The sequence below is a fragment of the Saimiri boliviensis genome, chromosome 15, assembly GCF_048565385.1.
Source record: "Saimiri boliviensis isolate mSaiBol1 chromosome 15, mSaiBol1.pri, whole genome shotgun sequence".
In the NCBI taxonomy this organism is placed as follows: Eukaryota; Metazoa; Chordata; class Mammalia; order Primates; family Cebidae; genus Saimiri; species Saimiri boliviensis.
In genome coordinates, this window is record NC_133463.1 from 33,205,260 (window position 1) to 33,218,962 (window position 13,703).

At 42.1% G+C, this 13,703-nt stretch overlaps 2 protein-coding genes across 5 annotated transcripts in view; one reads left to right on the forward strand and one right to left on the reverse strand.

Moving 5' to 3' along the window:
- CIBAR1 (CBY1 interacting BAR domain containing 1) overlaps window positions 1-4,629 on the reverse strand; it is a 28,607-nt gene extending 23,978 nt beyond the window's left edge. For 2 of the 4 annotated variants that reach the window (XM_074386865.1, XM_074386867.1), the window contains exons 1-3: window positions 4,482-4,629; window positions 3,705-3,939; window positions 870-938 (exon numbers count right to left, since the gene is read on the reverse strand). In XM_074386865.1, the coding sequence (XP_074242966.1) occupies window positions 870-938; window positions 3,705-3,939; window positions 4,482-4,507 (330 nt within the window). In that variant the 5' untranslated portion in view covers window positions 4,508-4,629. The remainder of the gene's footprint in view (window positions 1-869; window positions 939-3,704; window positions 3,940-4,481) is intronic. The other 2 variants (XM_010349408.2, XM_074386866.1) reach the window with 2 other exon arrangements.
- Window positions 4,630-12,104: 7,475 nt separating this feature from the next.
- On the forward strand, window positions 12,105-12,685 carry LOC101053384 (translationally-controlled tumor protein-like). The gene has a single exon (XM_039464530.2). The coding sequence runs from the start codon at window positions 12,157-12,159 to the stop codon at window positions 12,637-12,639; it is 483 nt and encodes a 160-aa protein (XP_039320464.1). The 5' UTR covers window positions 12,105-12,156; the 3' UTR covers window positions 12,640-12,685.
- The last annotated feature ends 1,018 nt before the right edge of the window (window positions 12,686-13,703 follow it).

Consider the following 13,703-nt stretch of genomic DNA (forward strand, 5'->3'; position numbering starts at 1 on the left):
AAAAATGTCTGACTTAAGGAAATTCACACTCTGTTTTAAGAACGGAAGAATATTTCTTGTGTGATCCAGGTACCATTACTACAGGAATTACCAGTATTATATAATTAGTGTGTGTCTATGTATGTGAGAACGTGTTTAATATTCTCTCAAAATAATGACACAATTTCAGCGTGAAACTATACCCATAATACACATATGTCTGTAAGTGTGTAATTTTGATTGTGGTAGTGGTCACATGCATCTAAAAATTTGTCAAAACTCAATGATCCCTGAAAATGGAAAAATTTTATTGCATGTAAATCAAAGGCACTTAACCCCCTGGCCTATTAGGAACTGGACCAGCACAGCAGGTGAGTGGTGGGCGAGTTAGCATTAAGACCTGAGCTCTGCCTCGTTAGATCCCAGGCAGCATTTGATTCTTATAGGAATGCAAACCCTATTGTGAATTAAAGAAAAATTGTCTTACATAAAACCGGTCCCTGGTACCAAAAAGGCTGGCAACTGCTGATGTAAATTATACTTCAATAAAGTTAGTTTTAATAGAACTCTGTCACACATTTTAAAAGTCTAAATGCTATCATCTGCTTTAAACAAAAACTTATATTCATACAGTAAACTAATTTCTGTCCATATATTTTTCATTATAAATATTAAATATTTTAAAGTTCCCATAATAAAGTCTTATGTTGCTACAGTATACTTAATAAGCTCACTAAAAATATTTGATTGTTCATAAAGATCTAAGTGATCTTTCAGAGTATGTAAAAAGAATGATTATATACTACTTTGTATTTCTTAGTAAAAGAACAATTGGAATCCTCATACTCTCTGCCAGAGTAACTCATAAGTGAGAAAATGGATTTACTTACCCGTTTCATTTTCACAATGGTCCCATAAGCTTTCAAGGGTTCAACTACTTTGGCTTCAAGTCTTTCAACCTATTGAAAATTAGGAAAATTTTAAATTAGAATGTTTAACCTTTTAACCTATAAATAAAAGGATAATCACTAGAAATTGGTAAGACTCAGAATCTAAACTCAAACACATTAGAAACTGCTAAGCTGCACAGTAAGAGTAAAAGTAGAAAAGCAGCTGGTGAACAAAATGACAAGAAAATGTCTCAGGTTTCCCAGGAGCTTATCCTTGCCACATCACCTTAGGATTACTTATTTACCTTCAAGTGGTAGTTTAAGTGCTGAGACAGCTCTAATTTTAATACAGCTAACATTTTCAGTGTGTTCAGCACAGTACTGGATATTTTAAGTATATCATCTCTGAACTATAATGGCTCAACTTTTCAGAAAAATCAAAACTGAAAGATAGAGCATCCTGTAAACATTTAAAGCAACATAGCTGTCAAAAGCAAAAAAGCTTAGGGATCACTGTATTTGCTGCATTTTTGTTTTTTTTCTGAGACGCCATTTGTGAATTATCAAAGCCTACAGAACAAGATAAATGGTCTGAGTTGCTGAGTTGGCAAACTGCATGTCTCATCTCTGTTTCATTTAGAATTACTTTTTCTTAAACGTTATAGGTTTTTTTTTTTTTTTTTTTTTTTTTGAGACGGAGTTTCGCTCTTGTTGCCCAGGCTGGAGTGCAATGGCGCGATCTCGGCTCACCGCAACCTCCGCCTCCTGGGTTCAGGCAATTCTCCTGCCTCAGCCTCCTGAGTAGCTGGGATTACAGGCACACGCCACCATGCCCAGCTAATTTTCAGTATTTTTAGTAGAGACGGGGTTTCACCATGTTGACCAGGATGGTCTCGATCTCCTGACCTCATGATCCACCCGCCTCGGCCTCCCAAAGTGCTGGGATTACAGGCTTGAGCCACCGCGCCCGGCCCGTTATAGGTTTTTAAATCACATTTTGAGCAATTCTATTACAAACAGCACTAGTGGAAAGCACTGAAGAGACAGTTTTTTTTTAAGGCAAGTATTTAAATATAGCGTAAGAAAAATAACTCTCTTGGATATTAAAACTTTTTCTCTCAAGATAGGTGACATGTATTCAATTGCTTAAAATGAACATGTATTATTTTAATAGCAGAAAAAGGGCTTTTTAATGATATTTATATAATTGACAAATGCACTTTATTTCATACTGATTTTTCTTTAGTTTCATAAACAAAATGTATTATAGATGCCTCATTTTAAAATATATTAAGAAAATACAAATCAAGTTCCCATCAAGTATTCAAATACTAGGAATCCTAAAATCATGGATATTCAGGACAGTTTGGTTTACACCATTTCTTTTCCTATTTTTTTTTTTCTTGAGACGGAGTTTCACTCTTGTTGCCCAGGCTGGAGTACAATGGTGCAATCTCAGCTCACTGCAAGCTTCGCCTCCCAGGTTCAAGCGATTCTCCTGCCTCAGCCTCCTGAGTAGCTGAGATTATAGGCATGAGCCACCACGCCCGGCTAATTTTTGGGGTTTCTCCATGTTGGTCAGGCTGGTCTTGAACTTGCGACCTCAGGTGATCCACCTGCCTCAGCCTCCCAAAGTGCTGGGATTACAGGCGTGAGCCACTGGGCCTGGCCTGGTTTATACCATTTCTTATAATCCATACAGATTATTCAGTTTAAGGATTATTTAAGCCTTTTTTTCTTTTTTCTGTTCTCCTTTTTGTTGCCTACCTTTTTGTCATTGTTCATTAGCACTTCCACCATTTGGTAAGCAAGGGAAATAAAAGGAGAACAAATGCAAATCAACTCACTTTGCTATTTGATAAATAGCATAAAGGTTTTTTTTTCTTTACAAAGGGGCATTGAAATTACTGGCTAAAATAGGATTTTAGGATTACCTGTGAACATAAATTATCTTTGAAACATTAAGTCCCCAGTTATCATATACAATTAAGAGTTACTTATTACAGAAGCTCATGACAAGAATTCAACATTTTTCTCTAAATGTGATTACTCTTCACATCTGTATGGATATTATGAGTTCAAAGATTATGCTGATTTTATTTTTTGAAAATTGAAATTTCTGTTTTAGGTTCTGATGAGAAAAGTACAAAAAAAGCAATAACGTTCTAACTGGGCAACTTCTAGTAAGTTAACCTATGCCTTGAAATTGAAAATAAATATAAGTAAAAGTGTTAAAGGAAAAAAAAAATGGGCTTCTAGAAAGAAAACAATCGCAAGGACACCTCTCTTGCTGCCCAGAGCAAAAAGACCCCTCAGTGTCTCAGTATTGGTTTGCTTCCATGATATAATGCATAGCATTTTTTGTGGTTAATAAACCATTGGTAAATTTTCCAGAGCATGGATGCAACAATGATCTCTTGCCCATTTATTAATAATTTATCCATCCACATTATCATTCCCAACATTCTATCTCCAGTCATTCTTTAAAATGTACTTACATGCCACACAAGACAAGACTTATGCTTCTTTTCTTCCCCCGGGTATATTCGTACTACCCCCAGTAAACAGCCACCCCTTGGCCAAAAGTTAGCAAATAAAGTGGGGAAATTACAGACTTCAAGACGCCCTAAAGTTTAGCTTGGAAACGGTAAAATACAACACAGAAAGCTTCTCTTTAACAGATTCACAAAACGTTATAGACACGAAAATGTATACTTTATCAAGTTTAGATCCACCTCTGCAGTTAAGTAGATCACAAGTAAAAGTTTCCACGGTTCCTTCATCCACTACTTCACGGCTCATTCATAACAATGACACTGTGACCTCACTCCATACCTCTGCTTGTCGATAATCCTGAAGTTTGGCAAACTCGTCAGCAAAGTTCATCAGACCCAGCTTTAAATGTGGGGTCTCTGTAGCGGCATATGCGTTGATTTCATTCACCAGGAGGTCTGCTTTGTCTCGCAGCCTGGCAGTTTTCCGCACATAGGCAGCGAAGATTTGGCACAGTTCTCCAAAATGCTTCTCCACGTTTGAGACAGCTGTTTGCAGTTGTTTCGTTTGAGCGTTCCTAGAGAAAAAGGTGACACAAAGGGTGAAACATTCTCGTTAGCGATGAGAAGGCTTCACATTAATCTAACATGCAAACACACCCGGGCATTCTGCAGCTTTGAAGGTGCAAACCCACCAACGGATCCACTGTCTCCCGGCGCCGACTGCTCTCCTCCAGGACCCCATTTGGGGCCTGGCCTCACTAACCCGGCAGTGTAGGCACAGGAAGAGGCCCAGACCGGGTGGGCCTGGCCTCAGGTGGCAGCTCCCCGAGGCGCGGCCTGGGTGCCCGACTGCCTCCCAAACTTCTGCACTGCCCGCGGCAGTGCGGGCACCAGAGACCCAGAGGCGTGGGTGGCTGGCAGCTTGCGGGGCCCGGTGCTCCCCTTGGCCGCCAGCGCTCGCTGCAGCCCAGGGAATTAGGCCCCAGACCACAGCGGGGATCTTGCAGTCTCCCGCCCAGGGTCGGAATTCGGCGCAGAGGCCCCACGAACAGAGGCTCCACTTCCCCTACCCCGGCCCTCCCGTGTAGGCCCCGGGAAACTGGGCCCGGGCTGTTACCGGTTTTCCAGGGTGCGCCTCATCATGCTGCCTCGCGCACGGTCGGGGACTTTGCGGGGGCCCAACCAGGAGGGCTCAGCCACTGGGGCTCCAAGGCGCCCGGGCGCGCGCTGCGGCGCAAGCAGTCGCCGGAGCCAGAGAGCCCGCCCCTCGCGCCGCCGCGCCAGCTCGGGCGTTTCTATGGGAACGGGGCGAGCGCCCCAGAGGTCAAAGCCCGAGGCTGCCTGAGCGCGGCTGGGCTCGAGAAGCGCAAAGCAGCGAGGGACCCAGAGGGCCGACGGGCGCGCCCACCTCTGCAGAGCCACTTGCGCTGTCGCCCCGTGCGTCCCTGCGGGCGAAGCCTGTGGGAAGCACCGCGGGGCTGCAGCGCGCCTCCATCCTGCCTAACAGCCGCGCGGAACAGACACCCAGCCTCCATGGCTGCTCGGCTATTCCGAGCAGGGGAGAAGAGATGCCGGTCCACCGGGATCCAGGAGGGAGACGTGAAACCAGAGCCTCAGGGGGCTCATCTCCGCCTGTGAGACTTGTAGTCTCGTACCGGACGCGTCCGCTTCGCTGTTGAATCTGGAAACCTGGGCTCTTGGGAGCTGCCCTTGGAAGGAGCGGTGCTACTGCCTCATCTTTAACTTTTCGTTTATTCAGCAAATATGTATCGAGTTCCTTCTTGGTGGAAGAGATTGTTAGACACTGGGAATAATAGAAACATAAGGAGCAGGGGTCCCGGGCCTGAAGGGCCTGAGCATTGGATGAGGAGGCAACACTGAACCGGTGCTGAGATAAACAACGAACAGTCCTGGCTCTCGGGGTTGGCCTGGGGGAACAAAAATTAAAAAATAATAAAACCCCAAACAAACAGGAGGCTCTCCTTTTTCCCTTGAACGTCTCTGTCCCTTTGACCCTCCTAGCCTTGGTGTGTGTTGCTTTTCCCGGTAAACACCGAGATGAAGTCTCGCTCTTTTGCCCAGGCTGGAGTGCAATGGCGCTATCTCGGCTCACTGCAACCTCCGCCTCTTGGTTCGAGCAATTCCCCTGCCTCAACCTCCCGAGTAGCTGGGTTTACAGGCGTGCATTACTATGCTGGGGTAATATTTTGTATTTTTAGTAGAGACGGGGTTTCACCATGTTGGCTAGGCTGATCTTGAACTCTTGGCCTCAAGTGATCCACCGCCCTCAGCCTCCCAAGTGCTGGGATTAACAGGCATGAGCCACTGCGCCTGGCCTCAATTCAGACTTTATCTGCTTTAAGGAACCTCTCTGGGATCCTCCCGCACTTTACTCCTTTAGGCAGCATTAGGGCCTAGTCCTAACGCTTTGGGACAGGGCCCTAATGCTGTCTGAAGGAGTGAAGAGTCTAAATGCTCAAACAATACACGTTGTTGATTTTATACTGCCTCCTGTACTCTAGACTTTGAGCCCTTTGAGGCAGAGGAAATGCAATTTTGTTCCGGTATTCCTCACTGCCTTGCCCTGCTCAATAAAAGATTTTATTTTGGACAAATAGATGTCTTCAGTCCTTTGTTTTGAACTCCCCCTCATTCTCTTGTGCCACTCTCTCATGTTACAATGTATACGCTCCTCTCTTTCCTTCTTGCATTCATTCAGCATGTTATAGATTGGATGCCTGGTGTGTTCCAGGTATCATACTGGGCTTTGAGGTTGGCACAGTAACTTATGGTCAGAATAGTCTATGCTTTTTTTCTTTTATTCCTGAGATGGAGTCTTGCTCTGTTGCCCAGGCTGGAGTGCAGTGGTGTGATCTTGGCTCCCTGCAATCTCTGCCTCCCAGGTTCAAGCAATTCTTCTGCATCAGCCTCCCAAGTAGCTGGGATTACAGGCATGAACCACTACACCCTACCATATATATATATATATATATGGTATTTTTAGTAGACACGGGGTTTCATCGTGTTGGCCAGGCAGGTCTCAAACTCTTGACCTTGTGATTCGCCCACCTCAGCCTCCCAAAGTGCTGGGATTACAGGCATGAGCCACTGTACCCGGCCAGAATAGTCTATGCTTTTAGAGAGCTCACAGTCAGGTGGGAGGGATGGAAGCTAATCAAAGTTATGTAAAATGACAACTGAGATACGTGCTACTGTAGCCATTTTCACGGTGTAACCAATCACCACAAAACTTAGTGGCTTTTTACAGTCCTTCGCCTAGCTTTGGTTTCTGAGTGGCTGGATAGTTCTTTCACCTATTTCTGCTCAGTTGGGCTCTTACCTTTCTGGTCAGCTGGTGACCGGATGATCTAGGGGGCTCACTCCTGTGTCATGGCAGTGGCAGGTCATCAGCAGGAGCCATATGTTTCTGATTGTCTAGCATGTCAGCCAGACTTCTTTTCATGGTTTCAGAGTTCCGAAACAGCGTAGCAGGACAAGTCTACTTACCGCACAAGCGCCTTTCAAGACTCTGCCTGTGTTGCGTTTTCTGATGCCCTGTTGGTGGACGCAAGTCATGTGGCCTAGACCAGCGGGATGAGAGTGGGAGGGCAGTGGAAATGTTAGGGATGGTGTGGTTGGCAGAGGAATTGGTGACCACTTTTCCAATCTACTACTAAGGGAAACTACATGGCAGCAATTGAGCCTATATTTAATACAGAGCTTTGGTTTGAACTCGTCAGGGAAGGACTTCATTGAGAAAGTAACATTTGAGCTGAGATCCAAAGAATAGGAAGGAGTTAACAAGGTGAAGAGGGAGTGAAAAACAGTCCTGAGAGAAAAACAGTAGGGCAGTTTGCCCCATGCCTCCCCCAGTCCCAGTCCCGTCTCTACCCAGAATTTCATATCTCAGAAATGGTACTTTTGTCCAGCTGATTGTTCAAGTCAAAAACCTAGGCGTCATCCTTTCTTTTCTCCAGCCACATGGGCAATTCCTATCTGTTCCACCTCAAAACATACCCTGAATCATTTCTTCATTTTTTTTTCGACATCCCCATAAAACAAGCTACTACTACCAGTCATCCTTACCGCAAACCTCCCTTGCTAGTCTCCCCGTGTCCACTGGTACACATTGCAGTGTGAAATCAAACATGTAAATCAGATGATGTCAAAGCCTCTCAGTGTGCTTCAAATAAAAATGTAAAGCCTACATTGTCTATTAAGGCTTTATCTTATTTCTGGTTACCCAGCTACCTTCTCTTGCTGCCCCATTGTGCTATAGCCACACTTTATTTATCTATATCTATATAGGCAGATAGATAGATAGATAGATAAGCTTCTCTCTCTCCCTCTCTCTCTTGCTCTCACTCTCACTCTCACTCTCTCTCTTTCTCTCTCTCTGTGTCTATCTGTAGATAAGCTTATCTCAGTGTTAGTTCTGTGTTTGCAATTCTCTCTGCCTGGAATGTTCCTTCTTCAGGTCTTCACATGGATGGCCCCTTCGTATAAAATTGTGCTTAAAAAACACCTATGAGTGGGGCTTTCTCTGATCACCAAATGTTTCTATCATCCTGTTTTGTTTCCTTTGAAGCATGTGTCATGTCCTGAAATTAACCTGTTTATTTACATGCTTTCTCTGTCTTCTCCCATTCAAGTACTAACCAGGCTGGAACTCATTTAGCTTCAAAGATCAGGTGTGTTCAGGTACGGCTGTAGATCTATTTTTGTCTTCTATGACTAGAATATATTCTCCATGAAACTAGACACTTTGTTACCTGTTCACTTTATTTTATTTAATTAAATTTTTTTAAAAAAATTATTATTATTTTTTGAGATGGAGTCTCACTCTGTCTCCCAGGCTGGAGTGCAGTGGTGTGATCTCAGCTCACTGCAACCTCTGTCTCCTGGGTTCAAGCAATTCTCCTACCTCAGCCTCCCAAGTAGCTGGGACTACAGGCATGTGCCACCACACCCAGCTAATTTTTTTGTATTTTTTGGTAGAGATGAGGTTTCATAATTTTGGTCAGGCTGGTCTTGAACTCTTGACCTCAGATGATCTGCCCACCTTGGCCTCCCAAAGTGGTGGGATTACAGTCATAAGCCATCGCACCTGGCCTACCTGTTCACTTTATATTCCCAGTACCACCTCAGTGCTTGACTCATAGTAGAAACTCAATAACTAGTTGAATTTATTAATGAATGAATAAATAAATGAGTAAAAACCTCATGACAGAAGGGACACAGTATGTGTGAGGACATGGAAGAAAGCCAGTGGGGTGGAGTGGAGGAAGTGGCACTCCATGGTCTGAGATTTAGTTGGAGGGCTAGATGGGGGCCGGGTTGTATAGGGCATTTTGGCCATGCTAAGGAGTTTAGAGATTGGTTCTTGTATTAGCTAAGATTCTTTAGAGAAACAGAACCAATAGTCTGTGTTATAATTAATATAATATATAATATGTATAATTTTATTATAAGGAATTGGCTCAAGTGATTATGGAGGCTGAGAAGTCCCAAAATCCGCAGTTCACAAGCTGGAGATCCAGGAGAGCCAATATGTCATTTCAGTTTAAGTCCAAAGGCTGGAGAACCTGAAGAGCTGATGGTTTATTTCCTGTTTGAAAGTCGGTAGGTGGAGACCCAAGGAAAACAGATGACTGAGTCCTAGTGGGAAGGCTAGAAAAGATGGTGTCCTGAGTCAAGTGGTCTGGTGGGAGCAGTTTTCTCCTACTGAGACTTTTTCCTATTGAGGTCTTTGACTGGATGAGGCCTGCCCACATTAGAGAGGGCACTCTCCTTTATGCAAATGTTAGTCTCATCCATAAACCCCCTCAAAGACACAGCAGAATAGTGTTTGGAGGAATGTCTGGGTACCTGAGGCTCAGTCATACTGACACATAAAATTAACAACCACAGTCATTGTCTTTGTATCAGTGTGAAGGTATTAATGTGTTAAAGCGAGTGATTTATTGTGTAGCTCTTGAAGCTTTTAGCACATGCCTGGTATACGGTATCACAATTGTTGAACAGATGCATATTGAATTACCCTTCTTCAATCTCCACTTAATATATGGAAATAAAAGTGCTCAAGGAACCTTCCTCCTGAGATATGAGCTCTTGATACTGTTCTCCTGTCAACAGATATCTAAAAAATACGCATTAACACAATCGTTCTCAAGTCTTTTTACTACTTGGAGGCATGTTCCTTCTTACAGGCTATACTCTTTCCAAGGGTGCATTATCTCATCAAAGGGGAGCTGGGGGCCTGGGAGATCAAGTGCATTGGCTAGGGTTGCATGATCAGATAGTAGAAGAGCTGGATTTAAATCTTTTGTCTTCTCTCTTCAGTGTTCTTTCCATAGTACCAGGATCTTTTTTGCTCTTAAAAGTGATTTTTTGTTTTTTTTTGGCAAACCAAAACCACCAGGCAATGCCACCTTACTCCTACAAGAATAGCCATAATCAAAAATTTGAAAAATAATAGATGCTGGTGTGGATGTGATGAAAAGGGAACACTTTTATACTGTTGGTAGGAATGTAAACTAACACAACCACTATGGAAAACAGAGTGGAGATTCCTTAAATAACTAGAAGTAGAATTACCACTTGATCCAGAAATCTCACTCCTGGGTATCTACTCAGAGGAAGAGAAGTCATTATACAAAAAAGATACTTGCACATGCATATTTATAGCAGTACAACTCACAATTGCAAAAATATGGAACCAGCCCGAATGTCCATCAATCAATGGGTGGATAAAGAAAAGGCGTATATATACCATGGAATACAAGTGGATTATACTCAGTCATAAAAAGCAACAAAATAATAGCATTTGCAGCAACCTGGATGGGATTGGAGATCATTATTCTAAGTGAAGTAACTCAGGAATAGAAAACCAAGCATCATATGTTCTCTCTCATAAGTGGGATTAAGCTACGAGGACAATGACACATTGGGCTTTGGGGACTTGAGGGAGAGAGTGGGGGGTGGCGAGGAATGAAAGACGACACACTGGGGACAGTGTACACTGCTCAAGTGATGCGTGCACCAAAATCTCAGAAATCATCACTAAAGAACGTATTCATATAACCAAACACCACCTGTTCCCCAACACCTATTAAAATGGAAAATAAAAATGAAATACAAAAAAGTGATTTTTTGCAAAGATCTTAAGTTGAAACATTTGAATGTCATTCCGTATTTGGAAGAATGAGGGTGTGTGTCACAGGATCGGTCCATCGCTGAGTATAGCATTTCAAAATTTCTGGAAATTATTGTTCCGGGTTAAAAGCATTAAAGGCTCTGACTTCTCTGAACTATTATGTGATATTTGTATATTTATTGTGAAAACAGCACACTATTATTTTGTGTAATATTGAATGAACTCCAATTTATTTAGCATGTTTTAAGAGGCGTCTAGTGGAGGTAGAGAGTTGCAATCGCTTTATTTATTTATTCAGCATTACTTACTGAGAACTTGCCATCTATTAGGTGCTGAATTTGACATTCCTGAACTCAAGTGCTCAGAGTAATGTGGAAGGAGACACATGCAACTGGCGAATTTTGCTGAATTCTTTTCCAGTCTTATTTCATCAGGAATTTAGAGATGATGATGTAGTTAAAACTAGATTATTTTTATTTAAGTATATTATTATTCTGCTAACTGGAGTTTCCTCCTTCCCTTCTCCAGTTCTGTTTTAGAAATGAAGAAAGTGTTAAGTGACCAGTCATGCTATATTTGTTAAAAGTAATTTGTGCCAAACAATATAACTCCAAATGCAGCTGTTCCATATCAAGTAGCTTAAACAAATTGTTTAACGATGATACATACAAATCAAACTCTTTTTTTTCCAGCAAAAGATTTAGAGTTTGCTTGTTTAGTTACATGCTTTTAAAAGGTTCAGTATTTGAGGAATGTCAGGACTCCCTCTAGTGGTGAATTTAATATTTAAAGTTACTTGGTCAAGCCTTAAAAGAAAATCAGAATGATACTGCCCAGAGATCAGAATGATACTGCCCTGGACTGCTATCTCTTTTATGACTCGTTTTTAAGTAGAAATCACCTATTACTGGGTTTCTTCTTAGTAGAATAGGGAGGGAGTACGATTAAGTAATTAAGCACATGGGCTTTGATGGGCTCTATGTCTAATACCTGGATTTAAAGTATGGCTCCACTGCTCTCTCAAGCATTAGCAAGAATTACTTGTAGGACATGTTAAAACACCGTTTTCTAAGCCCCAGCCCTGAAATTTCTCATTCAGGAGTTCTGAAGTGAGGATCAAGAATATGCCTTTATAACAAATTATCAGGTGGTACTGAACCTGCTGGTCCCTACCACACTTTGGGAACCACTGGCCTAGACTCCAGAGTGCCTCACATTCCTCAGGGTTAGCTTTGGGGTTGTGAAGATTAAGTGGAGTACTAGATGTTAAGTGCTTAGCATGGTACCTGAAATAGTAAGTGGTCCACAAAGGTTAGCGCCTACTAATGCCATAGATTTGTCAGTGTTTCTCTAACTTGGATAATTTAAAAAGGGAGAATTTGTAGTAATATTGTTGTTGAGCTAACATTGTTAGCTAAGTTATATCAGCAGTCTTATTAAGGTCTCTGTGCCTAATGCTACATAAGCATTAATATACCTATTAGCGCTTTTCCGCCCGCTCCCCCCTCCCCCCAAGCGCCGCTCCGGCTGCACAGCGCTCGCTCCGAGCTTCGGGCTCCTGCTAAGCTGGCGCCGCCGCCCTCTCCCGTCGGCCGCCATCACGATTATCTACCGGGATCTCATCAGCCACGATGAGATGTTCTCTGACATCTACAAGATCCGGGAGATCGCGGACGGGCTGTGCCTAGAGGTGGAGGGGAAGATGGTCAGTAGGACAGAAGGTAACATTGATGACTCGCTCATTGGTGGAAATGCCTCCGCTGAAGGCCCCGAGGGCGAAGGTACCGAAAGCACAGTAATCACTGGTGTCGATATTGTCATGAACCATCACCTGCAGGAAACAAGTTTCACAAAAGAAGCCTACAAGAAGTATATCAAAGATTATATGAAATCAATCAAAGGCAAACTTGAAGAACAGAGACCAGAAAGAGTAAAACCTTTTATGACAGGGGCTGCAGAACAAATCAAGCACATCCTTGCTAATTTAAAAAACTACCAGTTCTTTATTGGTGAAAACATGAATCCAGATGGCATGGTTGCTCTATTGGACTACCGTGAAGATGGTGTGACCCCATATATGATTTTCTTTAAGGATGGTTTAGAAATGGAAAAATGTTAACAAATTTGGCAATTACTTTGGATCTATCACCTATCATCGTAACTGGCTTCTGCTTGTCATCCACACACCAGGACTTAAGACAAATGGGACTGATGTCACCTTGAGATCTTCATTTATTTTGACCGTGATTTATTTGGAGTGGAGGCATTGTTTTTAAGAAAAACATGTCATGTAGGTTCTCTAAAAATAAAATGCATTCAAACTCAGTTGAGAGAATGCCTTTTAGTTTAATACATATTTAAACTAAATTCATCCTATAGTGTTTGTGGAGAAGCTAGAGCCAGGTTGTAAGCTACTGCTAGAAAGAATAAGACTCATCAATTAACTTCTACAGTGGAAACTACTTCTGGGACTGGAATATAAAAAAAGAATCAAAGGTTTTGATTGTGAGTTGCAATAAAGGGAAAGACCATGCTCATAGCAGTGCCAACATCTGAAGTGGAGACTTACCCATTTCATCATCTACAACGGAAGTAGTAACTGGAGGAGATTACCAAGAGAATAAAAAGAGACTAATTCAGTTGGAAGCAACTTTGTCTCAGCTTATTTAACGTAAAGAGAGTCAAGTCTCTGGATGAATGTTAAACTCCCTGGTAACTAGAACAGGGACTGGCAAACTAGCCTGTCCAGCCACCTGTTTTGTACTCTTAAAGGTGGTTGCATTTTTAAATGGTTGAGGGGAAAATATCTTGTGGGACGGAATTTATATTTGTGTCCAGTTATATTGGAACATGGCTATGCTCACTCAAAAAAATATATATATATATACCTATTAGCATGCATTAATTATTAATATATTAATCTTTTTGTGAATTGATTTGAAAAATTAATACAAAACAAAAACACACATGTGAGGGTATGTTAAGGAGACATGAAAGTCAATTAAAAGAGCTCTGGATGGCCAAGGCTGGAACAATTTGAGCAAGAACATAAAGTAGTAATGGATTATAACCCAAAGTAAAAAATTAAATATTGCTGAATCTATGCTGAGATTAAATGAATAAATGAATGGAGGAGAAGAGACAAATCTCCCACAGAAGAATTCCAAATAATTTGTGTAGCTA

Coding starts and splice junctions, on each gene's coding strand:
- LOC101053384 (XM_039464530.2), top strand. CDS start 12,157: ATGTTCTCTGACATCTACAAGATCCGGGAGATCGCGGACGGGCTGTGC.